We start from the raw sequence: 22,364 nt of genomic DNA on the forward strand, positions 1-22,364 counted from the left end.
TCTATAAAGTTTGGTCTCTCCTGTCCATTCTGTTTACATAGGTACAGATTTGATGGAGACCATCAAATTCATTTAAAAAAAAAAAAAAAAGCACTTGAATTTGTAATAGGTCTTTTCCTGGTTGATTACATTAGTGGGTGTCTGTACAGACAAGCCTTTTCTAATTCATATTATGCTCCCCTTCTGGCCTTTTTCTTAAGTTGTATACATGATATACAGTCAATAACTGTGTGAGCTCTCTTAAAATCATTATTTGATGATAAGGACCAGATCATGGGTGTATCTAGGCTTCCTCAAAACACCTATGGATGGATGGCAACTGCCCTTAGTTTTTTGCAGAGATTTTCCATTCCTGTGATGATCTCATTCCTTCAAACCAAGTTCTGTAGAGAAAACAGTATTGAGATTGGGAGCATGGAGTTTATGGATGCAGGGTTAGCCAGCATCCTCATCCCTCATTATCTAGGCCTCTACCCAGTGGTCATCAACCCTGACTGTCTTTTAGAATCTCCTGAGGGACTTTGAAAAGAATGCTATTAACTGGACCCTACCCCAAGAGATTTTCATTTGGTTAGACTAGGGTGGGGCCTCTGTGTCAGTATTGTTTTAAGAACTCCTGTAATGTTGAATCTTCTGAGTCAGAGTTCAGAACCACTACCTAGAACTACAATAAATAGACACAGCAAAGGGATAACCTATTTGGTGGTGACCATCGTCCTCCATTTATGGTACATTACATTCTAAGATATTCTATTGAATAAGTAAGAAAAATATGGTGTTTATTAAAAACACACACACACAAACAGTGTAGCATCTGATGCCCTTCACATTTAGTTATGACATTAATTTATGTTAGTCTTTTATCATTACCCATGTTGATGTCCATTTTTCTCTCACAGGTGGGTGCTGTGTTAGCATTCCCATCCTTGTATTGGGATGAAACTGTTGATCTGCAGCCTTCTTCAGTTAGTTCTTCCTATAACCACCTTTATCTCTTCCATTTGATCACCATGGCACACATGCTTCAGATACTACTTACAATAGACACAGGTAAGGTTTTCATCTGGGTGTTGACTGTGAATAACATTTTGCCATGCTTTACTGGCAGAATTAATTATGTTTGTGATTATATAATGTATTTCTAGGTTCTGTGTTACGTTTTTCATTGAATGATTATTCATCTGTTTTTTAATGGATACTATTTAAGCAAGGAAAGGTAGAATAAGCTGTGAAAAAGATAATTAGGTGAAACTACCTAATTAGCAACTGCTCTGCAGATATGCAGGGAGACCACTTGAACCTGCTTTTCTGTCTTTTTCAAATTCCTCGTCCTCGAGGTCTGTCCCTACATGAGTTTTTCAACCTTTTGATAAGGAGGTCCCTAAAACCATTCTTAATTCCTTCAGCTAAAATGATAGTACTTTCTTCCCCTTGTAGCATTTGTCATTAGTATCTTGTTTTATAGTTACTTGTGGTTATATCTTATTGTTGTTCTGCTCCTTTCCCTGTTTCTTCTCTCTCTCTCTGCTCCTTTGTCCTCAGTGTAAGTTTCTTGATAATAGGAAACAATGAAATTTCAACATCTTCCCTTTAAAGCTGCAAGTATCTAGTAACCTTTGTTAAACCCAGTAAACACTCATGAAATGTCTTTTGAATTAATGTTCATTTGAAGATACATGAGTAATACAACTTTATGGAATGATGATACAGTTGTTCTTTTAGAGTCTGGGTTTTAATAGGAAGCAAAGTCTGGGGGCTGGATGCAGTGGTTCATGCCTGTAATCCCAGTACTTTGGGAGGCCAAGGCAGGAGGATCCCTTAAGCTCAGGAGTTCAAGACCAGCTTGCGCAAGATGGTGAGACCCCATCTCTACAGATTTTTTTGTTGTTGTTGTTGTTAGCTGGGCATGCTGGTGGGCGCCTGTAGTCCCTGCTACTTGAGAGTCTGAGGTGGGAGGATCACTTAAGCCCAGGAGTTTGAGGCTGCAGAGAGCTGTGATTGCACCATGGCACTCCAGCCTGGGCAACAGAACAAGACCTCATCTCTTTAAAAAAGAGGGAAAAAAAACCCAAAGCAAAATCTGATCCTGGATACCAGTGACCAATAAGGGCTACTGAAGATTCAGATAATCTAGAGGACGAACATAATTAAAGTGATGTCAGAATAAAATATGACAAAAGTACATGCGCATTTACCCTGTGGTACACCAACTTCATTTCTAGGAATTTATCCCAAAGCTTTACCAGCAAAAATAGGAAATGATGCAAGCACAACATTATTTATTGTGTTATTTTTGGGATATCAAAAAAACAAATAATTGAGCTGTCCATCAATGGGGGATTCGTTGAATTACCTATGATGTACCATATAATGTAATTCTATGCAGTTTTAAAAAGTAGTGAACAAGATCTGATATGAATTGATCTTTATGATACAATAAGTTAAAAAAGTGAGGTACAGAATAGTGGTTATAGCATAGCATTTTTCTGTAGGGTATTTTATGAATATATGTGTTTATATACATTTTTGCTTATGTGTTTTATAAAAGAGACAATAGAGGCCGGGTGGTGACTTACGCCTGTAATCCCAGCTCTTTGGCTGAGGCAGGCGGATCACCTGAGGTCAGGAGTTCGAGACCAGCCTGACCAACATTGTGAAATCCTGTCTCTACTAAAAATACAAAAATCAACTGGCGTGGTGGCAGGCATCTGTAATCCCAGCTAATCGGGAGGCTGAAGCAGGAGAATCACTTTAACCCAGGAGGCGGAGGTTGCAGTGAGCCGAGATCACGCCACTGTACTCCAGCCTCCCGATGAAAATCCATGCAGGTTATTATTGTGGATATCAACAAACTGATTCTAAAGTTTATGTGAGCCATGCCCAGTGGCTCATGCCTGTAATCCCAGCCCTTTGGGAGAAGTTTGAGCCTGCGCAACATAGTGAGACTCTGTCTCTAAGAAAAAGTAAGAAAATTTGCTGGGCATGGTGGCACACGCCTATAGTCCCAGCCATTTGGGAGGCTGATGTGGAAGGATTGCTGTAGCCCAGGAAGTCAAGGCTTCAGTGAGCTGGGATTGCACCACTGCAGTCCAGGCCAGGCAACAGAGCAAGACCCAATCAGAAAGTAAGTAATAAGTAAACAAACAAGTACATAAATAAATAAAGTTTATATGGAAAGACAAAAGTCCTAGAATAGCCAGCTCAGTATTGGAGGAGAAGAAAGTTGAGGGGCAGATACTACCCAACCTTAAGACTTACTATAAAGCTACAGTAATAAAGACAGTGTGGATGGCAAAAGATTAGACAAATAGATCAATAAAATATAAAAGAGAGCCCAGATATAGACCCACATAAATGTAGTCAACTGATCTTTGACATTTGAGCAAAGGATCAAAGGCAGTCTTTTCAGCAAATGGTGTTGGAACAAGTAGACATACATGTCCAATAAAATGAATCTAGACACAGACTTTACACCCTTCACAAAAATTAATTCAAAATAGATCATAGACCTAAATGTAAAATACAAAACTATAAAACTCCTACAAGATAACATAGGAGAAAACCTAGATGACCTTAAGTATGGAGATGACTTTTTAGATATAAAACCAAAGGCATAATCTGTGAGAGAAATAATTGATAGGCTGGACTTCATTACAATAAAATTAAAAACTTACGCACTGAAAGACAATGTCAAGAGAATGAGAGACAAGCCACAGTCTGGGAAAAAGTATTGCAAAAAACATTTCTGATGAAGGACTGTTATCCAAAGTATACAAAGAATTCTTAACATTCAACAGTAAGAAAACAAACTACCCAATTTTAAAATGGGCAATGAGGCTGGGTGCCGTGGTTTACGCCTGTAATCGCAGCACTTTGGGAGGCCAAGGTGGGCAGATCACTTCAGCCAGCAATCTGAGACCACCCTGACCAACATGATGAATACCTGTCTGTACTAAAAATACCAAAATTAGCCTGGTGTGGTGTGCAAACCTGTAGTCCCAGCTACTTGAGAAGCTGAGAGATAAGAATCAGTTTAACCCAGGAGGCATAGATTGCAGTGAGCTGATATCATGCTACTGCACTCCAGCCTGGCAACGGAATGAGACTTGGTCTCAAACAAACAAACAAACAAACAAAAAAAAAAACGGGGCAATGAGCCAGGTGCGATAGCTCATGCCTGTAATTCCAACGCTTTAGGTGGCCAAGGTAGGAAGATTGCTTGAGCCCAGGAATTTGAGACTACTCTGGGCAACATAGCAAGATCCCATCTCTAAAAAATAAAGTGGCCAAAACACTTGAAAAGACACCTCACCACAGAAGATGTACAGATGATAAGTGATCGTAATGTTCAACATCTATATGCCATTAGGGAATTGCAAGTTAAAACAATGAGATACCACTATACACCTATTAGAATTGCCAAAATCTAAAACACTGACACCACCAAATGCTGGCAAGTATGTGGAGCAACAGGAACTCTCATTTGTTGCTGATGGGGATGCAAAATGGTACAGTCACTTTGGAAGACAGCTTGACAGTTTCTCACAAAACTAAAACTAAATATACTCTTACCATGTGATCCAGCAGTCATGCTTCTTGTATTTACCCAAATGAATTGAAAACTGAAGTTCACACAAAACTGTGCACAAGGATGTTTATAGCAGCTTTATTCATAATTGCCAAAACTTGGAAGCAACCAAGACATCCTTCAATAGGTGAGTGGATAAATAAATTACAGTATATCCAGAGAGTGGAAGTATTATTCAGTGCTAAAAAGAAATGAGTTATCGGCTGGGCACAGTGATTTATACCTGTAATCTCAGCACTTTGGGAGGCCAAGATGGGTGGATCACCTAAGATCAGGAATTCAAGACTAGCCTGGTCAACATGGTGAAATCCCATCTCCACTAAATAAATACAAAAATTAGCTGGGCATGATGGTGCACATCTGTAATCCCAGCTACTCAGGAGGCTGAAGCAGGAGAATTGCTGGAACCCAGGAGGCGGAGGTTGCAGTAAGCCAAGACTGCGCCACTGCACTCCAGCCTGGGTGACAGAACGAGACTCCATCTCAAAAAAATAAAAAAATAAAAAAACAAATGAGTTATCAAGATGAAAAGATAGACAAAACTTAAATGCCTATGACTAGCTAAAATAACTCAATTTGTAAAGGTTGTATACTATATTAATCCAATGATATGACACTCTAGAGAAGGCAAAACTATAGAGTCAGTAAAAAGATTAGTGATTGCCAGGGGTAAGGGTGTTGGGGGAGAGCTGAACAGGCACAGCATAGAGGATTTTTAAGGCAGTAAAACTGTTCTGAAAAATACTACAGCGGTGCATATGTGTCATTATTACACATCTGTCCAAACTCATAGAATGTAAACACCAAGAATGAACCCTAATGTAAACTGTGGACTTTGGGTGATAATGATGTGGCAATGTAGGCTCTTTGATTATAACAAGCGTACAACACTGGTGCCGAATGTTGATAGGTGGGAGATGTTGTATGTGCAGAGAGACAGAGGGAATCCTCTGTACTTTCTGCTCAATTTTGCTGTGAATCTAAAACTTCTCTTAAAAAATAAAGTGTATTAACTAAAAAATAAAAATCTTATGGGTGTATGCATTTGTCCAACTCATGATCAAATAGAGTACTTGATATTTGTGCATTTAATTGCATGTAAAATTTACCTCAAATTTATAAAGAATCCCTTAGAATTATTGAACTCTTTTACATTTGAATTGAAAAAATCAGTATGAATTCATGATGTGTTTTTTAAAAGTATAGGAATAAAGAGATGTTATTTGGAAAATGAAAAGGACTAGCAGTATTCATTCAAGATATGATAAAATTACTGAGGGCAACTTGAATCGTGCCCTTCCAGATGAATTAATACATAAACAAAAGCATTTTTAAAACAACAGAGCAATACTCAAATGTGCTATAACTATACCTCTCAGCAAACTACAAGGTAGACATTTCTATATCAATTTTAATACAGTAATTCTGAAGTTCAGGGAACTTATGTAGCTTATCCAGAGCCTTAATGTAAGTGGGAGAGTTGACAGTTGCTGGAAAGGTTTAGGATGGTCGTTCTTAAGGACAGGTTGATGGAGGAAAATAATCTCACAAAGTTCCCTTTATGGGACCCTTTGCTTGAGCATGAAGGCAGGACAGACACCTACTTCCCTTTCTAGAGGTTGAATTTCTATCTGCTGCCTAAGATTCCTAGGAAACCAAAGCAGGTTGATAACAATTTATTTCCATGGTCATATTATGATGAAGTATTTACATGTTTAGCAAGTAAATATTAAACATCCATGTTCAGTGATTCTGCCCTGTTTGTTTCTCCAGCTAATATATAGATAAAGTTTACCTAACAACTTTAATATTCAGCATCAGCTACTTAGATTAAAAGCAGGTGGGGCTGGGCACAGTGGCTCATGCCTGTAATTCCAGCACTTTGGAAGGACGAGGCGGGTGGATCACTTGAGGTCAGGAGTTCAAGACCAGCCTAACCAACATGGTGAAACCCCGTCCCTATTAAAAATACAAAATTAGCTGGGCATGGTGGCACATGCCTGTAGTTCCCAGCTACTCTGGAGGCTGAGGCAGGAGAATTGCTTAAATCCAGAAGGTGGAGGTTGCAGTGAGCCAAGATCGTGCCATTGCACTCCAGCCTGGGCAACAAGAGCGAAACTCTGTCTCAAAAAAAAAAAAAAAAAGTGAAAACCTCAGTTGAATGAATCTACATTGTTTATTATCTTGGAACCATGAAATTAAAGTATAATTTATAAACTGAATAGCAAATACATAATTCATCTTGCAGAATTTCTTTTTCAGGCGTTCCCCTTGCTCAGGTTCAAGAAGACAGTGAAGAGGCTCATTCCGCATCTTCTTTTTTTGCAGAAATTTCTCAATATACAAGTGGGTGAGTGAAAATCCATTAGTTCAGTCTATTGTAGTAATTCCATTTCTTGTTCAGTTGTTTGGCAGTGTAACACTTGAATCATTTAAATTCTAGTTTAAAAATAATCAGTTATTCCCTAGGTCGTCTTCTGAGGTTTTTATGGTTTTAGGTCTTACATTTAAACCTTTAATCCATCCTGAGTTAATTTTTGTATAAAGTGTAAGGAAGGGGTCTAGTTTCAGTTTTCTGCATATGGCTAGACAACACCATTTATTAAATAGGGAATCCTTTGCCCATTGCTTGTTTTTGTTAGGTTTGTCAAAGATCAGTTGGTTGTAGATGTGTGGTGTTATTTCTGAGGCCTCTGTTCTGTTCCATTGGTCTATATATCTGTTTTGTACCAGTACCATGCTCTTTTGGTTACTGTGGCCTTGTAGTATAGTTTGAAGTCAGGTAGCGTGATACCTCCAGCTTTGTTCTTTTTGCTTAGGATTGTCTTGGCTATACAGGCTCTTTTTTGGTTCCATATGAAATTTAAAGTAGTTTTTTCTGATTCTGTGAAGAAAGTCAATGGTAGCTTGATGGGGATGGCATTGAATCTATAAATTACTTTGAGCAGTACAGCTATTTTCACGATATTGATTCTTCCTATCTAGGAACATGGAATGTTTTTCCATTTGTTTGTGTACTCTCTTATTTCCTTGAGCAGTGGTTTGTAGTTCTCCTTGAAGAAGTCCTTCACATTGCTTGTAAGTTGTATTCCTAGGTATTCTGTTTGTAGCAATTGTGAATGGGAGTTTGCTCATGATTTGGCTCCCTGTTTGTCTATTATTGGTGGATAGGAATGCTTGTGATTTTTGCACATTGATTTCGTATCCTGAGACTTTGCTGAAGTTGCTTATCAGCTTTGGGAGTTTTGGGGCCATTCAAGACATAGGCATGGGCAAAGACTTCGTCACTAAAACACCAAAAGCAATTGCAATAAAAGCCAAAATGGACAAATGGGATCTAATTAAACTACAGAGCCACTGCACAGCAAAAGAAACTATCATCAGAGTGAACAGGCAACCTACGGAACAGGAAAAAATGTTTGCAATCTATCCGTCTGACAAAGGGCTAATATCCAGAATCTACAAGTAACCTAAACAAATTTACAAGAAAAAAACAAACAACTCTATCAGAAAGTGGGTGAAGGATATGAACAGACACTTTTCAAAAGAAGACATGTATGCGGCCAACAAACAAAAAAAAGCTCATCATCACTGGTCATTAGAGAAATGAAAATCAAAACCTCAATGAGATACCATTTCACACCAGTTAGAATGGCGATCATTAAAAAGTCAGCAAACAATAGATGCTGGAGAGGGTGTGGAGAAATGGGAACACTTTTACACTCTTGGTGGGAGTGTAAATTAATTCAACCATTGTGGAAGACAGTGTGGTGATTCCTCAAGGATCTAGAACTAGAAATACCCTTTGACCCAGCAATCCCATTACTAGGTATATACCCAAAAGATTATAAATCATGCTGCTGTAAAGACACATGCACACATGTTTATTGCAGCACCATTCACAATAGCAAAGACTTGGAACCAACCCAAATGCCTATCAGTGTTAGAGTGGATAAAGAAAATGTGGCACATACACACCATGGAATACTATGCAGCCATAAAAAAGAATGAATTCATGTCTTTTGCAGGGACATGGATGAAGCTGGAAACCATCATTCTCAGCAAACTAACACAGGAACAGAAAGCCAAATGCCACATGTTCTCACTCATAAGTAGGAGTTGAACAGTGAGAACACATGGGCACAGGGAGGGGAACATCACACACCAGGGCCTGTCAGGGGCTGGGGGAAAAGGGGAGGGATAGCATTAGGAAAAATACCTAATGTAGATGACGGGTTGATGGGTACTAGCAAACCACCACCATGGCACATGTATACCTATGTAACAAACCTGCACATTCTGCACATGTATCCCAGAACTTAAAATATAATAAAAATAATAATAATAATCAGTTATGAAGCTAGGTGCAATGGTTCATGCATGTAATCCAAACACTTTTAGAGGCCAAGGCAGGAGGATCACTTGAGCCCAGGAGTTTGAGACCACCCTGGGCAACATAACAAGACCCTGTCTCTCTATTTAAAAAAAAAAAAAAAAAAATCTGTTAAGGGCTTTTAGCATGACTTTGTTTGCTATAGGATAGGCTTACAGTGAAGAAAACTCATTTTGATGATTTTACTTTGAACTAAAAGATAGTAGGTTGGAATAACAGCTACCCACTTGTTTCTGAGACTGAAACAAGTCAACACATCTTTACTTTTGTAAACTGGTCTGGAAGCATAGCCAAAAGATGATTGGATTTTAACAAAAGGAGTATTTAGAATTAAAATAAATGTAGAAAATGGAAAATAGGTTGTCCTTTTACAGTGATCCATACAATTGATGCACTCAGTGCTTGCATGTAGTTACAGGTTAAGGTTCTTATGAGTAATATGGAAAATACACTGGCATTTGTATTTTAATATGCATGTAATACATACATAACATACAATATGTACATATATTGTGTAACGTAGTTATGTAATACATATATAATTTATACATATATTCATAATATATAGTTAAAATCTTATGTGTATTTAACCTTTGTGTAGAGGTTATAGTAGGAGTACGATGGGCGTACTCTGCTGAACTACATCTGCTGCCAAGTTCCCCTCATCAGTCATCTTCACCAGTCTTTTTTATTTTTTTTTAAGTTAATAGATTTTGTTTTTTAGAGGCATTTTAAGTTTACAGAAAAATTGAGCAGAAAGTATAAAAAGTCACCATTTGGCTGGGCGCGGTGGCTCAAGCCTGTAATCCCAGCACTTTGGGAGGCCAAGATGGGTGGATCACGAGGTCAGGAGATCGAGACCATCCTGGCTAACACGGTGAAACCCCGTCTCTACTAAAAAATACAAAAAACTAGCCGGGCGAGGTGGCGGGCGCCTGTAGTCCCAGCTACTCGGGAGGCTGAGGCAGGAGAATGGCGTAAACCCAGGAGGCGGAGCTTGCAGTGAGCTGAGATCCGGCCACTGCACTCTAGCCCGGGCGACAAAGCGAGACTCCGTCTCAAAAAAAAAAAAAAAAAAAAGTCACCATTTGCTCCCTCCACCCACCAGTTCCTGTATTATTAATACCTTGCATTAGGGAGGTACCATTTGTTACAATTGACTAACCAATATTAATACATTATGATTCACTCAAGTTCATAATTTACATAAGGTTCGCTTTACAGTATCATACAGAATAGTTTAACTGCCATACACATCATTAGTCAATCTTAATATAGAAACTAGGAAATGATTAATTTCGTTTTAGCTAACAAGTTGCTTTGGTTAGTTATTGATAAATTTTTTTTCTCCACATTTCTTTACAAGGTTTTAATATAAACAAACCAAAAAAAAGGAAGCTTTAGTTACCTTTAAGTTTTATGTTGAAGAATATATTTTAGGCCAGTCATGGTGGCTTATACTCATAATCTCAGCACTTTGGGAGACTGAGGTAGTCGGATTGCTTGAGCCCAGGAGTTCGAGATCAACCTGAGCAAGATAGTGAGACCTTGTCTCTACTAAAAAAAAAAAAAAAAAAAAAACTAGTTGAGCATGGTGACTCACACCTGTAATCCCAGCACTTTGGGAGGCTGAGGCAAGCGGATCACCTGAGGTCAGGAGTTCGAGACCATCCTGCCAACATGGTGAGACCGCCGTCTCCACTAAAAATACAAAAAATTAGGCGTGGTGACGTGTGCCTATAGTCCCAGATACTCAGGAGGCTGAGGCAGCAGAATCACTTGAACCTGAGAAACAGAGGTTGCAGTGAGCCCAGATTGCGCCACTGCACTCCAGTCTGAGTGACAGAGCAAGACTCCATCTCAAAAAATAATAATAATAAAAATTTAAAAATAAAGAGTATACCTATTTTAGAGTCAAGTTCCTTTAAAGTAGATTTTTTGGTTGCCTCTTCGTTTTTGTTTTGCTTTTGGTTTTTATCGCCACCTAGGAAAAAGAAGAGTAGTTCCTTGCCTTAAAAATCCATGTGGTAAAAAATGTAAGATTTGTGATTTTCTTGAGGAAATTATTAGGAGATTTAAACACTGAAACTATTAGCTACTCAAATTTTTTTTTTTTTTTTTTTGAGTTGGCGTCTCGCTCTGTTGCCCAGGCTAGAGTGCAGTGGCACAATTTCAGCTCACTGCAGCCTCCGCCTCCTGGGTTCAAGCAGTTCTCCCGCCTCAGCTTCCTGAGTAGCTGGGATCACAGGTGCCTGCCACCACGCCCGGCTAATTTTTGTACTTTCAGTAGAGACTGGGGTTTTGCCATGTTGGCCAGGCTGGTTGAACTCCTGACGTCAGGTGATCCTCCTGCCTTGGCCTCCCAGAGTGCTGGGATTGTATTTTCTTTTAAATATTTAAAAATTGCATGGATAATAAATTACCTAAATGTTTAACTTTGTATTTGAAAAGGGGGATATGTTTAAATCTAGGACTTTAGTCTGATACGTATTCTGTTCTCTTCTGGAATTATTGTCTCTTAGCTGCATCGGGTGTAGTATCCCTGGCTGGTATTTGTGGGTCTCACTGAAGAATGGCATCACCCCTTATCTTCGCTGTGCTGCATTATTTTTCCACTATTTACTTGGGGTAACTCCGCCTGAGGACCTGCATACCAGTAAGTAGAAAAATGAAATCACGGAGTGGAAAATGGGAGATTTTCTTTGTTGTTATCTTCAAGCTCATGAATACAAGGTTAAAGCAGACAAAACCATTTCTCCTCTCCCCATTTCTTTCATGTGTGTTCACTTCAAACATGAGCCTTGGTGTAGGTTAAAGGTGAGGCCAAAAAGTCTATTAGCTTTTTAATCTGCAAGACCTACTTTTAGCTCCTATCTATGTATAGGTTATATGCTTGAGCTTATAAAATACCTGCATGCAGAACATAACTGATAGGCTATACAAGAAATTAGAAACATTGGTTGTCTTTAGAGAAGAGAACTGTTTGGCTATAGGAGGAAGACTTTACTATGTACTCTGTTATTTAAATTGTGGACATATAGGCCAGGTGTGGTGGCTCATGCCTATAATCCCAACATTTTGGGAGGCCGAGGTAGGTGGATCACTTGAAGTCAGGAGTTCAAAACCAGCCAGTCCAACATGGTGAAACCCTGTCTCTACTAAAAGTACAAAAAAATTAGCTGGGCATGGTGGCATATGCCTGTAATCGCAGCTACTCAGGATGCTGAGGTGGGAAAATCACTTGAACCCAGGAGGTGAAGGTTGCAGTGAGCCGAGATTGCACCACTGCACTCCAGCCTGGGCGACAGAGCAAGGCTGTCTCAAAAAAAAAAAAGTACATGTAACTACATTAAAGAATGAAAGTGCTGCTAGGAAAGGCCTACTGGAACCAACTGAGGCCATGTATATTTAAGCAAGAGGATCACCTTCTCATTTACTTGCCTCTAAATCTAGACCAAAGTAGGGAAGCCTTCCTGTGGCTTTGTATGGGTAAAAATCAGAATGTTTATATGATTTTGGAAGAGTCATCAAAACTGCTCAGAGATTCTTCCTTTTGTCCTTTGAGAATAAGCTGACCAGGTTACCGTTACTGGCTATCAACTTCTTTATCTTGAACTCAGTTCAGTAGGGTTTATCTGATCTAGATTTTTCATGGTCTTTTATAAAATAGGAGTCCACTTTCCAAGTAATTGCCAGCACAGATCTGTTGTTTGCTCACATACAAAAAAGTCATGTATTTATCTCATGGGTGCTACAGTACAGTTGTGAGTGAAATAAAGTCGTTTTTATTGGGAGGAATCCAATTATAAACAAGTAGAGAAATATATATATAATGTAATGTCAAATGCTGATAAATGTTGCAAGGCAGAATGAAGCAGTTCAGGGATAGAGAGGGTATTGGGGCCAGAGTGGGGAACTCTCCGAGCTAGTTTTCATAGAATGCTTCTATGTGAGGAGACATTGAGCAAACAGCTGCATAGATGGGGTTGAGTTGGACAGACAGTTGAAGGAAGAATATTCCTAAGTAGAAGAAGTTATAAATGTCAAGGCTTTGTTTGATGTAGTCACAGAATTGCAGAGAGATGAGTATGGCTGAAGCCTAAGGAGAGGGTAACAGGAGATGAGGTCTAAGCAGCAACCAGGGGCAGCTCACACAGGGCCTTTGGGCCACCATAGGGACCTTGTATTTTATATTAAGTGTGGTTTATACATTAGAGCCATCTGATCAGGAGAGTGACTGAATACAATTTATGTTTTAAAAAAATCACTGTGACTTATTTGCCACCCATGGTTTTATAGAATAAGCAATATACCCTCTACAAGGAGAGTATAGAAATGAGCATAAACAGTGAAGAAACTCTAGTAACAGACTGACCAGGTAAGAATAATGTGCTTATTAAATGTATTTTTATTCTCTTGCAGATTCTGCAGAAGGAGAGTACAGTGCACTCTGTAGCTATCTGTCTCTACCTACAAATTTGTTCCTGCTCTTCCAGGAATATTGGGATACTGTAAGGCCCTTGCTCCAGAGGTACTATGGGGGTAAAATGTCGTCGTTGGGTTATTATACAATTTGAAATTTTAAAATTACAATTACTTGCAAAGCTTTTAGTTTGATTAGCATTGATTAAAGGGGTGGCAAAGGTATAGGAGATTCCTAAGTTATACACTTAAGAAGTGGGGATAAGATCAACAGCCATAGGCGGTGGAATTTCTGCTGACTCCACTATAACTGTCATTCGTTTTATTTGCTTTCCCGGCAGCTGGTGTCTCATCTGTTTTAAATTGGGGGTGGGGGATGGGGATTTTGCTAGCAGGCATAAAGTCACAATTAGTATCAAAAGAACTCAAATTGGAGCTGTATCCAAAATAGGAGCACATCTCACATGGTAGCACATGTATCAGGAGAGTGACTGAGAAAAGAAGGAAGGTCATTTGGTAGATCAAAAAAAATACTTCAGTTAAACTTCCAAGAGAGAAATGTGTCCCTCTTTCGGAAAAACTTTCTACCCCATTAGTTACTGGCCCTCTTGTTCATTATCAATGCTCCTAACCTCCAATCTCCTTACCCTATCTTTGCCTGCACCATTTTCCATCATTCTTATAATCAGCTCTCACTGTATGACTTTTCTTGCCCATCATTTCCTTTATTCTCCTTACTTTCTACCTTTTTCTTTAATCATTATCTTTTTTTTTAATACCCAAGTCAGTATTTGTGTGAATGTTGGCTTCTGTCTCCTACCACCCTTCTTGTGCAGTGGTTCTCTGTGTTGGGTTCTTTTCTTTGCTTCCTCTTTTCTCTTGGGATATTCTGATCTCTAGTGTGATCAAAATGAATTAAGAAAATCAGCATCACGCTTTGTGTTAAGTACAAGGTTGAACTAATTTTACTTTTATATTCTTGGAGTACATAAGTTTTAATTGCTATTCTAGTTTAGTCAAGTATTAAAAAATCACACATTGGAACAGGAAGTCCTTGCCCTCTGTATCTTTCCAGACCCTCCTTGTCTGAAAGTCTTTTCTCATCCTCTGCCCTATGTTGCAGGAAAATGACCCTGGGAATTTCCCATTCTACCTTGTCAGCTGGCTTCTACATGGGTTCAGCCAGTGGGAGGGGAGGCACTGGCAAGATTTTGGTGGCCAGGAGAAAGGGAAGCCCCAGTGTTGGCCAGGCGCAGTGGCTCATGCATGTAATCCCAGCACTTTGGGATTTCAAGGCAGGTGGATCACCTGAGGTCAGGAGTTTGAGACCAGCCTGGCTAATGTGGTGAAACCCTGTCTCTACTAAAACTACAAAAATTAGCCAGGCGTGGTGGCAGGTACCTGTAATCCCAGCTACTTGGGAGGCTGAGGCAGGAGAATCGCTGGAACCCAGGAGGCGGAGCTTGCAGGGAGCTGAGATCTCACCACTGCACTCCAGCCTGGGTGATAGAGCAAGACTCCGTCTCCAAAAAAAAAAGAGAGTGGCCCCAGTTCAGGCTACCTCTCTCTGTCTTGTGGGGCATCTCTGGCGGTGACTGCAGCTCTTGTCTGGCTCCAGTTCCCACCAGACAAGCCTACTGCAATTCCAGCATCCACTGGTGTCCCTAGCCTCTGGGCTCCATGATACTGCTGTTTCTTTTTGTTCCTCCAGCCTAGGGGAGTGGTGATCTTCAGTTTGCCTTGCCTTTTTGTCTCATGGTTGACTTCTTAGCCCTTCTGTCACTTTTATTACCAACTCCTGTTAAATTCTCTCTTGTTTAAATACTTAGAATGGTTTCTGTTTTTCTAGAAAGACCTTCGTTGATATAGTCTTTAAAAAATAAATGAAAAAGAGAAGGAAAAATAATTAGACACAACAAAGAAAGAGAAGAAAGAAAGGGAGAAGAAAAGGGGCAAAATGATAAATATAAAAAGATAAATATAAGGCCAGGCGCAGTGGCTCACACCTATAATCCCAGCACTTTGGGAGGCCTAGGCGGGTGGATCACGAGGTCAGGAGTTTGAGACCAGCCTGGCCAACATAGTGAAACCCCATTTCTACTAAAAATACAAAAAAAAAATTTAGCTGGGCATGGTGGCACACGTCTGTAGTCCCAGCTACTCGAGAGGCTGAGGCAGGAGAATTGCTTGACTCTGGAGGCGAAGGTTGCAGTGAGCCAAGACCACGCCATTGCACTCCAGTCTGGGCAACAGAGGTAGACTCCATCTCAAAAAAACAAAAAGGATAAGTATAGAAAGAGGAACATAGGGCCGAGCACAGTGGCTCACACCTGTAATCCCAGCACTTTGGGAGGCCAAGGCAGGGGAATCACCTGAGGTCAAGAGTTCAAGACCAGCCTGGCCAACAAGGTGTGAAACCCTGTCTGTATTTAAAAAAAAGAAATACATAAATTAGCTGGGCGTGGTGGCACATGCCTGTAATTCCAGCTACTTGGGAGACTGAGGCAGGAGAATCACTTGAACCTGGGAGGTAGAGGTTGCAGTGAGCCGAGATCGTGCCACTGCACTCCAGCCTGGGTGACAGAGCGAGACTCCATCTGAAAAGAAAAGAAAAGAGGAACATAAGCCGCACAGTGTCTCGTATGTACGTAATCTCAGCACTTTGGGAAACCAAGGCAGGCTGATCACCTGAGTTCAGGAGTTTGAGACCAGCCCAGCTAACGTGGTAAAGCCCTGTCTCTACTAAAAAATACTAAAATATTTATTTTAAAAATAAAATTTATTTTAAAAATATTTTTAAAATATTAATTTATTTAAAAAATAAAAATACTCTCTACTAAAAATTTAACTGGGCATGGTGGTATGTGCCTGTAGTCCCAGCTACTGAGGAGGCTGAGGCAGGAGAATCACTTGAACCCGGGAGATGGAGATTGCAGTGACTGGAGATCACCATTGCACTCCAGCCTGGGTGACAAGAGCAATACTCCATCTCAAAAAAAAAAAGAAAGGGAAATATAGAAAGAAGGGGCAGAAAGAATTGAAGAGAATGGCAAGGCTGGGCACAGTGGCTCACGTCTGTAATCCCAGCACTTTGGGAGGCTGAGGCGGGCAGATCACTTGAGGTCAGGTGTTTGAGACCAGCCTGGCCAACATGGGAAACTTCATCTCTGCTAAAAATACAAAAACTAGCCAGGTGTGGTGGCGGGCGCCAGCTACTTGGGAGGCTGAGGCAGGAGAATTGCTTGAACCTAGGAGGCAGAAGCAGTGAGCCGAGATTGCTGCCACTGCACTCCAGCCTGGGCGAAAGCGTGAGACTCCATCTCAAAAAAAAAAAAAAAAAAAAAAAAAAAAAAAGAAGATAACAATGGCTTGTTGACAAATCATGCACCGAAGCTGTGATAATCCATTTGTCTTTTCTCTTGGCTCCACATACAGGTGGTGTGCAGATCCCGCCTTACTAAACTGTTTGAAGCAAAAAAACACCGTGGTCAGGTTGGTTTTACTGCTTAATCCTTTCTCCCTCATCCACAAGTTGTGTTTCCTAAAGTAGTTGGTTTGTTGAGCATGCTTTCTAGTCTGCTTTCTTCATTCTCACTCAGTGCAGTGTTCCTGACTTCTGTTAGGTCTTTCCCAGAAATCAGGTTCTTCCTACAAATGTTTTTTTCTTGGAATGACTGTCCTTTTCCTCCTAGATTATTAGAAGCCCGCAGTTCCTCTTGAGAGAATCTTTTTTAAGCTAGCACATGCCTGTCAAAAGGCAAAGGTGGAGGAGGCATCATGGAGCTGCTGGTATATGAACTTCAGAAGGTGGTGGTTTACAGTATTTCTATAAGCCACTTTTGTTTTTGATTTTTTTTTTTTAAGAATAAAACAAGATATACATGGAACTATATCCTTTTTCCTTCCTATTTATGTCCTTAGAAAATACCCAAAAAACTTTTCTTTAGCCCTCCTATCTCCCTTAAGTTATGGCTCTAACAAAATCTACCTCTTTCTTAAGTACTAATTTAAATGCCACCTCCTCCATGAAGCCTCCCCTAATATATTCTCTCTCATAAGTGTCCACTTATTTGCACCCAGAATAACTGACCAATAAGAACTGCACGCTTATCTTCTTTGTATCCCCTCCCAGGGCCTGTCTGGTATTGTATACGGTGTCTGGTTTTATTCCCTTGAATCACATCTATAAACAAGTGGAGGAATTGACTCTTGGCTTTAAATACCAGCACTAGTACCATTTTCCTGTGGATAAAACAAACATGAAGACAGTATACATTTGCCTTCTTTTCTTATCTTCTGTCACCCTGGAACTCCTTTCACCCCCACTGTGCATGTGCATATGCTGCTTTCACTTGTAACACATCTTTAGAGATTTAGTGACCAGATTCAGCCCCTGTGCTCAGATGGAGCAGGAGTCACTCATAAGAAAAGATCTTCGAGTAAAGAAACGAGAACTTTAAGATATGAATACGTATTTTTGGACTGTTAATCTCACAAAATTTTTCCTTTATTTCAATTCACTGTATACCTTTTATACATCTGCTATTTACCCAGCATGGTACTGAAATACTCTGGAAAATTTAAAAGAGGTAACATAGCTTTTGGTCATGAGTAATCTATAATCTAGTTATCAACATAAAACTTAAGACATTATAACATAAAGTATAATGATATATGGAATATACCATTAGTGCTATAGAAATTTAAAGAGGAAAAGATTGTTGATGAGGCAAGGTTAGTCTTAGAGATCATTTTTAGCTGAGTATAGAAATAATTATAAAATTTAAGCCAGGCAGAGTAGCGTGTACCTGTACTCAGGAGCCTGAGACAGGAGTATTGCTTGAGCCCAGGAGTTCAGGGCAAGCCTGGGCAATAGAGTGAACACTGTTTCTAAAAAAACAAACAAAAAAGTGTCTGGGTTTTTCAAATAAATGTTATGGTTGCACTAAATATAGACAACTGAGTTGAAGATGAAAAGAATTACAGAATTTAAATTGATTGGGGCCAGGTGCCGTGGCTCACACCTGTAATCCCAGCACTTTGGGAGGCCGAGGTGGGCGGATCACCTAAGGTCAGGAGTTCAAGACCAGCCTGACCAATGTGATGAAACCCTGTCTCTACTAAAATACAAAAATTAGCTGGATATGGTGGCAGGCGCTTGTAATCCCAGCTACTCGGGAGGCTGAGGCATGAGAATCGCTTGAACCCAGGAGGCAGATGTTGCAGTGAGCTGAAATTGCACCATTGCACTCCAGCCTGGGGGACAGAGTGAGACTCTGCCTTCAATAAATAAATAAATAAATTGATTGATTGATTGAGGTTTGAGGAGAGAATTTCACATTATTCAGATGATCTTCCCCAATACATGCAAGCAAGGCTTTTATTGTATCTAGTTTGGTGAGAATGAGTAACATTTGCAAGCATGTATTAAGTACTAAGTATATTGTGTTTTACTTCAGCATCTCATTTAGTCCTCACCTGCTCTGTGTGTTTCCTTAATGCTAATATTCATATTTAATTTGACATTTCTTAAATCAATATGAGCCTTTTAATTGATACGTTCATTTAATGTAATGTTTCTCTCCCTCCCTTCCCCAGAACCTGATTTGATGGTGGCCCCATTATTGGAGTATGGTGTATTTTATCCCTAGTTTACAGACAGGGAAATACAGGCTTAGGTTCAAAGACTTGTGAAGTGTCAGGGAATTTAGGATTTGTAACCAGATCTAATTTCAAAGGCTGTGTTCTTAACTACTACTTGATGTTACTTTCCTATACAGTATAGAAATCTAGCTAAAACAGTTTCATCCTAGAAACTAGTGGAAGTTAAGTTTGGAAAGGAATCCAGCTGATGAAAGATTTGGAATTATAGACTGAGAAGTTTGGATTTGATCAGGTTAACAATGGGAATTAATTTGAATTGCAAGTGTAGATCCTTTTTTTTTTAGTAGAGATGGGGTTTCACTGTGTTAGCCAGGATGGTCTCGATCTCCTGACCTTGGGATTCACCCGCCTCAGGCTCCCAAAGTGCTGGGATTACAGGCGTGAGCCACCATGCCCAGGCCCTTTTGTTATTTTTAAGACATTCTTCCTTCTATCACCTTGGGTAGTTTTTGATCTGGGTTTATTTACTCTAAAATAAAATTGCCTTTTAAATTACATTGTAGGTACCCTAGAAAAAGAAATAGTTTGATAGAGCTTCCTGATGACTATAGCTGCCTCCTGAATCAAGCTTCTCATTTCAGGTAAGGAGAATGTGTATATATATGTGTGTGTATAATTTTAAATCATTTTCTGAACTTGCAGTTGGTATACGCCATAACTAACACACTTCTTTGTTTTTGTTTGTTTTGGTTTGGGTTTTGTTTGTTTGTTTAGACAGTCTTGCTCTGTTATCCAGGCTGGAGTGCAGTGATTTGACCATAGCTCACTGCAGCCTCAAACTCCTGGGCTATTCCCACCTCAGCCTCCCAGGTAGTGAAACTACAGGCAGGCACCACCATGCCCTGCTAATGTTTTTGATTTTTCATAGAGACAAGGTTTCGATATGTTGCCCAGGCTGGTCTCGAACTCCTGGGCTCAAGTGATCCTCCTACCCACTGGCCTCCCAAAGTGTTGGGATTACAGACATGAGCCACTGTACCTGGCCACAAACTTCCTTTTTTAACAGTGACCTCTGAGTATCCTTGATAACAGTGGTTGTCAATTTTTTTTAAGTTGAGGGGAAATCATGCAATGAGCCATGATAAAGTGTACAGTTCAGTGGCATTTAGTGTATTCAAAATTTTGTACAATCACCACCTCTTTAGTTTGCAAACTTTTTCATCACCTTCTACTCACTAATCACTTCCTGTTCCTCTCATCCCATACCCTATGGTAATCTGTAATCTACTTTCTGTCTCTATGGATTTGCCTATTCTGGATATATTATATGAAAGGAATCATACAATATGTGACCTTTTGTGCCTGGCTTCTTTCACTTAGCATGTTTTTAATATTTATCCAAGTCGTAGCATGTGTCATTACTTTTTTCCTTTTTTGACTAAATAATATTCCATTGTATGTATATAAAAGAGTTTGTTTATTCCTTCCTCCATAGATGGGCATTTAGGTTGTTTCCCCCTTTTGACTGTTACAGATAATGCTACTAAAAAAAATACTCATCTACAAGTTTCTTTGTGGACATAAAGTTTTCATTTCTTTTGGATCTATGCCCAGGAGTGGAATTGCTGAGTCATATGGTAATTTTGTGTTTAACTTTTTGAGGAGCTGCAAACTGTTTTCCACAGTGGTTGCGCCGTTTTATGTCCCAACCAGCAATGTGTGAGGGTGCCTTTTTTCTCACATCCTTGCTGGCCCCGCAGTGAACCACCAGCGAGATCTAAACATACAGCCTCAACTTTTGGAAGACAAGGTCTCTATTGTCTACCCTGACACAAGCAAGCCACACCAGAAAAACAAGCCGTCATCCCCATGGCTACCTGCCGTGGCATTGGCGGGGCTAGAGGAAGATAGCCACGACACAAAATGTCAAAACTCACCAAAATTTACCAGCTGCTTCCTTTATTAAGCATTCCCCTGGATGCTGCAAGTATTTCACCAGGCTCCAGCGTTCCAAAATAGTTGCTTCAGGCCGGGCACGGTGGCTCACGCCTGTAATCCCAGCACTTTGGGAGGCCATGGCGGGTAGATCAGTTGAGGTCAGGAGTTCAAGGCTAACCTGGCCAACATGGTGAAACTCTGCCTCTGCTAAAAATACAAAACTTAGCTAGGCGTGGTGGTGCGCACCTGTAATCCCAGCTACTTGGGGGGCTGAGGCATAAGAATCACTTGAACCCAGGAGGCAAAAGTTGCACTTAGCTGAGATCATGCCACTGCACTCCAGTCTGGGCGACAGAGTGAGGGAGACTGTGTCTCAAAAGAAAAAAAAGTTGCTTCAGGCAGTTCTTGCTGGCTCAACAGTTGTTTGATTAGAGTGACTGATTCCTGGAGCTCCCCCTCTACCTTTTCTATGCTATTACTCCTTAATCTTTTTTTTTTTTTTTTTTTGTCTCAAGCCACAAGAACCCTTATTAAATAAAATCTTACATGGAAATCCATTAAACAGCAGAACAGGTAATAGCATCCTGACTCAGGTTCAAGCAAGCCTGAAGAGTGGAGTACACCCCCTTGGGCTTTTTTGGCACCATCCCCCCAACCTCTATCAAACCACTCTAAAGCAGTGGTTCCCAAACTTTTTTTTTCTTTTTCACGCCTTTCACTGATCATTTCAAGTGGAAAAAGAATTGGATGATAACAAAGACTGGTGAAAACAAAATAGGTTAACAATATACAGGTACTCATTATTAACGCTGTGTGTGAGTTACCTATTAGTTACCTCTATAAGAGAGCATAAGCCTATGTCTACATGATAAAATAATGTCCTGTAGCTTAAACATAATTTTGTATCTTATTATGCTTACCTTGCCATAGTATGTTGTAAGTTATTTGAGTAGCATGAATCCTGACCACCACCAGTGAGATACCACCGAATGGAGGAATTATATTCACATCTACTTTCACCATTGGGGTGTGAATACTTCATATTTGAATCATAATGCATTGACTTAGTATTTGAAAATACTAAGTCAAAACTTCTGTTGATGTAACTATATATTCTAGATACTCAGGAGGCATCATATCACCTCCCATAGCAAACCACGTTGATAATGATGACATGAAACAAGTAGTAACTTGTAATTAAAAGACAAGAATCTTGGTAGCCTGAAAAACAAAGCCTATTCAAGACTTTATTGATTTACTAGTAAGTAATCATCCTTTTTCCAAATTTCAAGAATTCCGAAGCTCCTTTAAGAGTTTTGTAATGTTACTAAGCATTATGCAGCAGCCAGACTTTTTAGTAAAATACTTAAATTAATTCAAGATCTCAGTAAATACACATAACTCTTATATTTTGTTTTA

General features: G+C 39.8%; 1 protein-coding gene across 1 annotated transcript in view; it reads left to right on the plus strand.

Annotated features, from left to right (window-relative positions):
- Positions 1–22,364, plus strand: part of UBR1 (ubiquitin protein ligase E3 component n-recognin 1) — a 160,279-nt gene that overhangs the window by 127,633 nt on the left and 10,282 nt on the right. The window contains exons 39-44 of the mRNA XM_011989223.1: positions 900–1,050; positions 6,851–6,938; positions 11,504–11,637; positions 13,404–13,512; positions 16,839–16,895; positions 19,571–19,648. Of these exons, the coding sequence (XP_011844613.1) occupies positions 900–1,050; positions 6,851–6,938; positions 11,504–11,637; positions 13,404–13,512; positions 16,839–16,895; positions 19,571–19,648 (617 nt within the window). The remainder of the gene's footprint in view (positions 1–899; positions 1,051–6,850; positions 6,939–11,503; positions 11,638–13,403; positions 13,513–16,838; positions 16,896–19,570; positions 19,649–22,364) is intronic.

The sequence above is a fragment of the Mandrillus leucophaeus genome, unplaced genomic scaffold, assembly GCF_000951045.1.
Source record: "Mandrillus leucophaeus isolate KB7577 unplaced genomic scaffold, Mleu.le_1.0 Scaffold35, whole genome shotgun sequence".
In the NCBI taxonomy this organism is placed as follows: Eukaryota; Metazoa; Chordata; class Mammalia; order Primates; family Cercopithecidae; genus Mandrillus; species Mandrillus leucophaeus.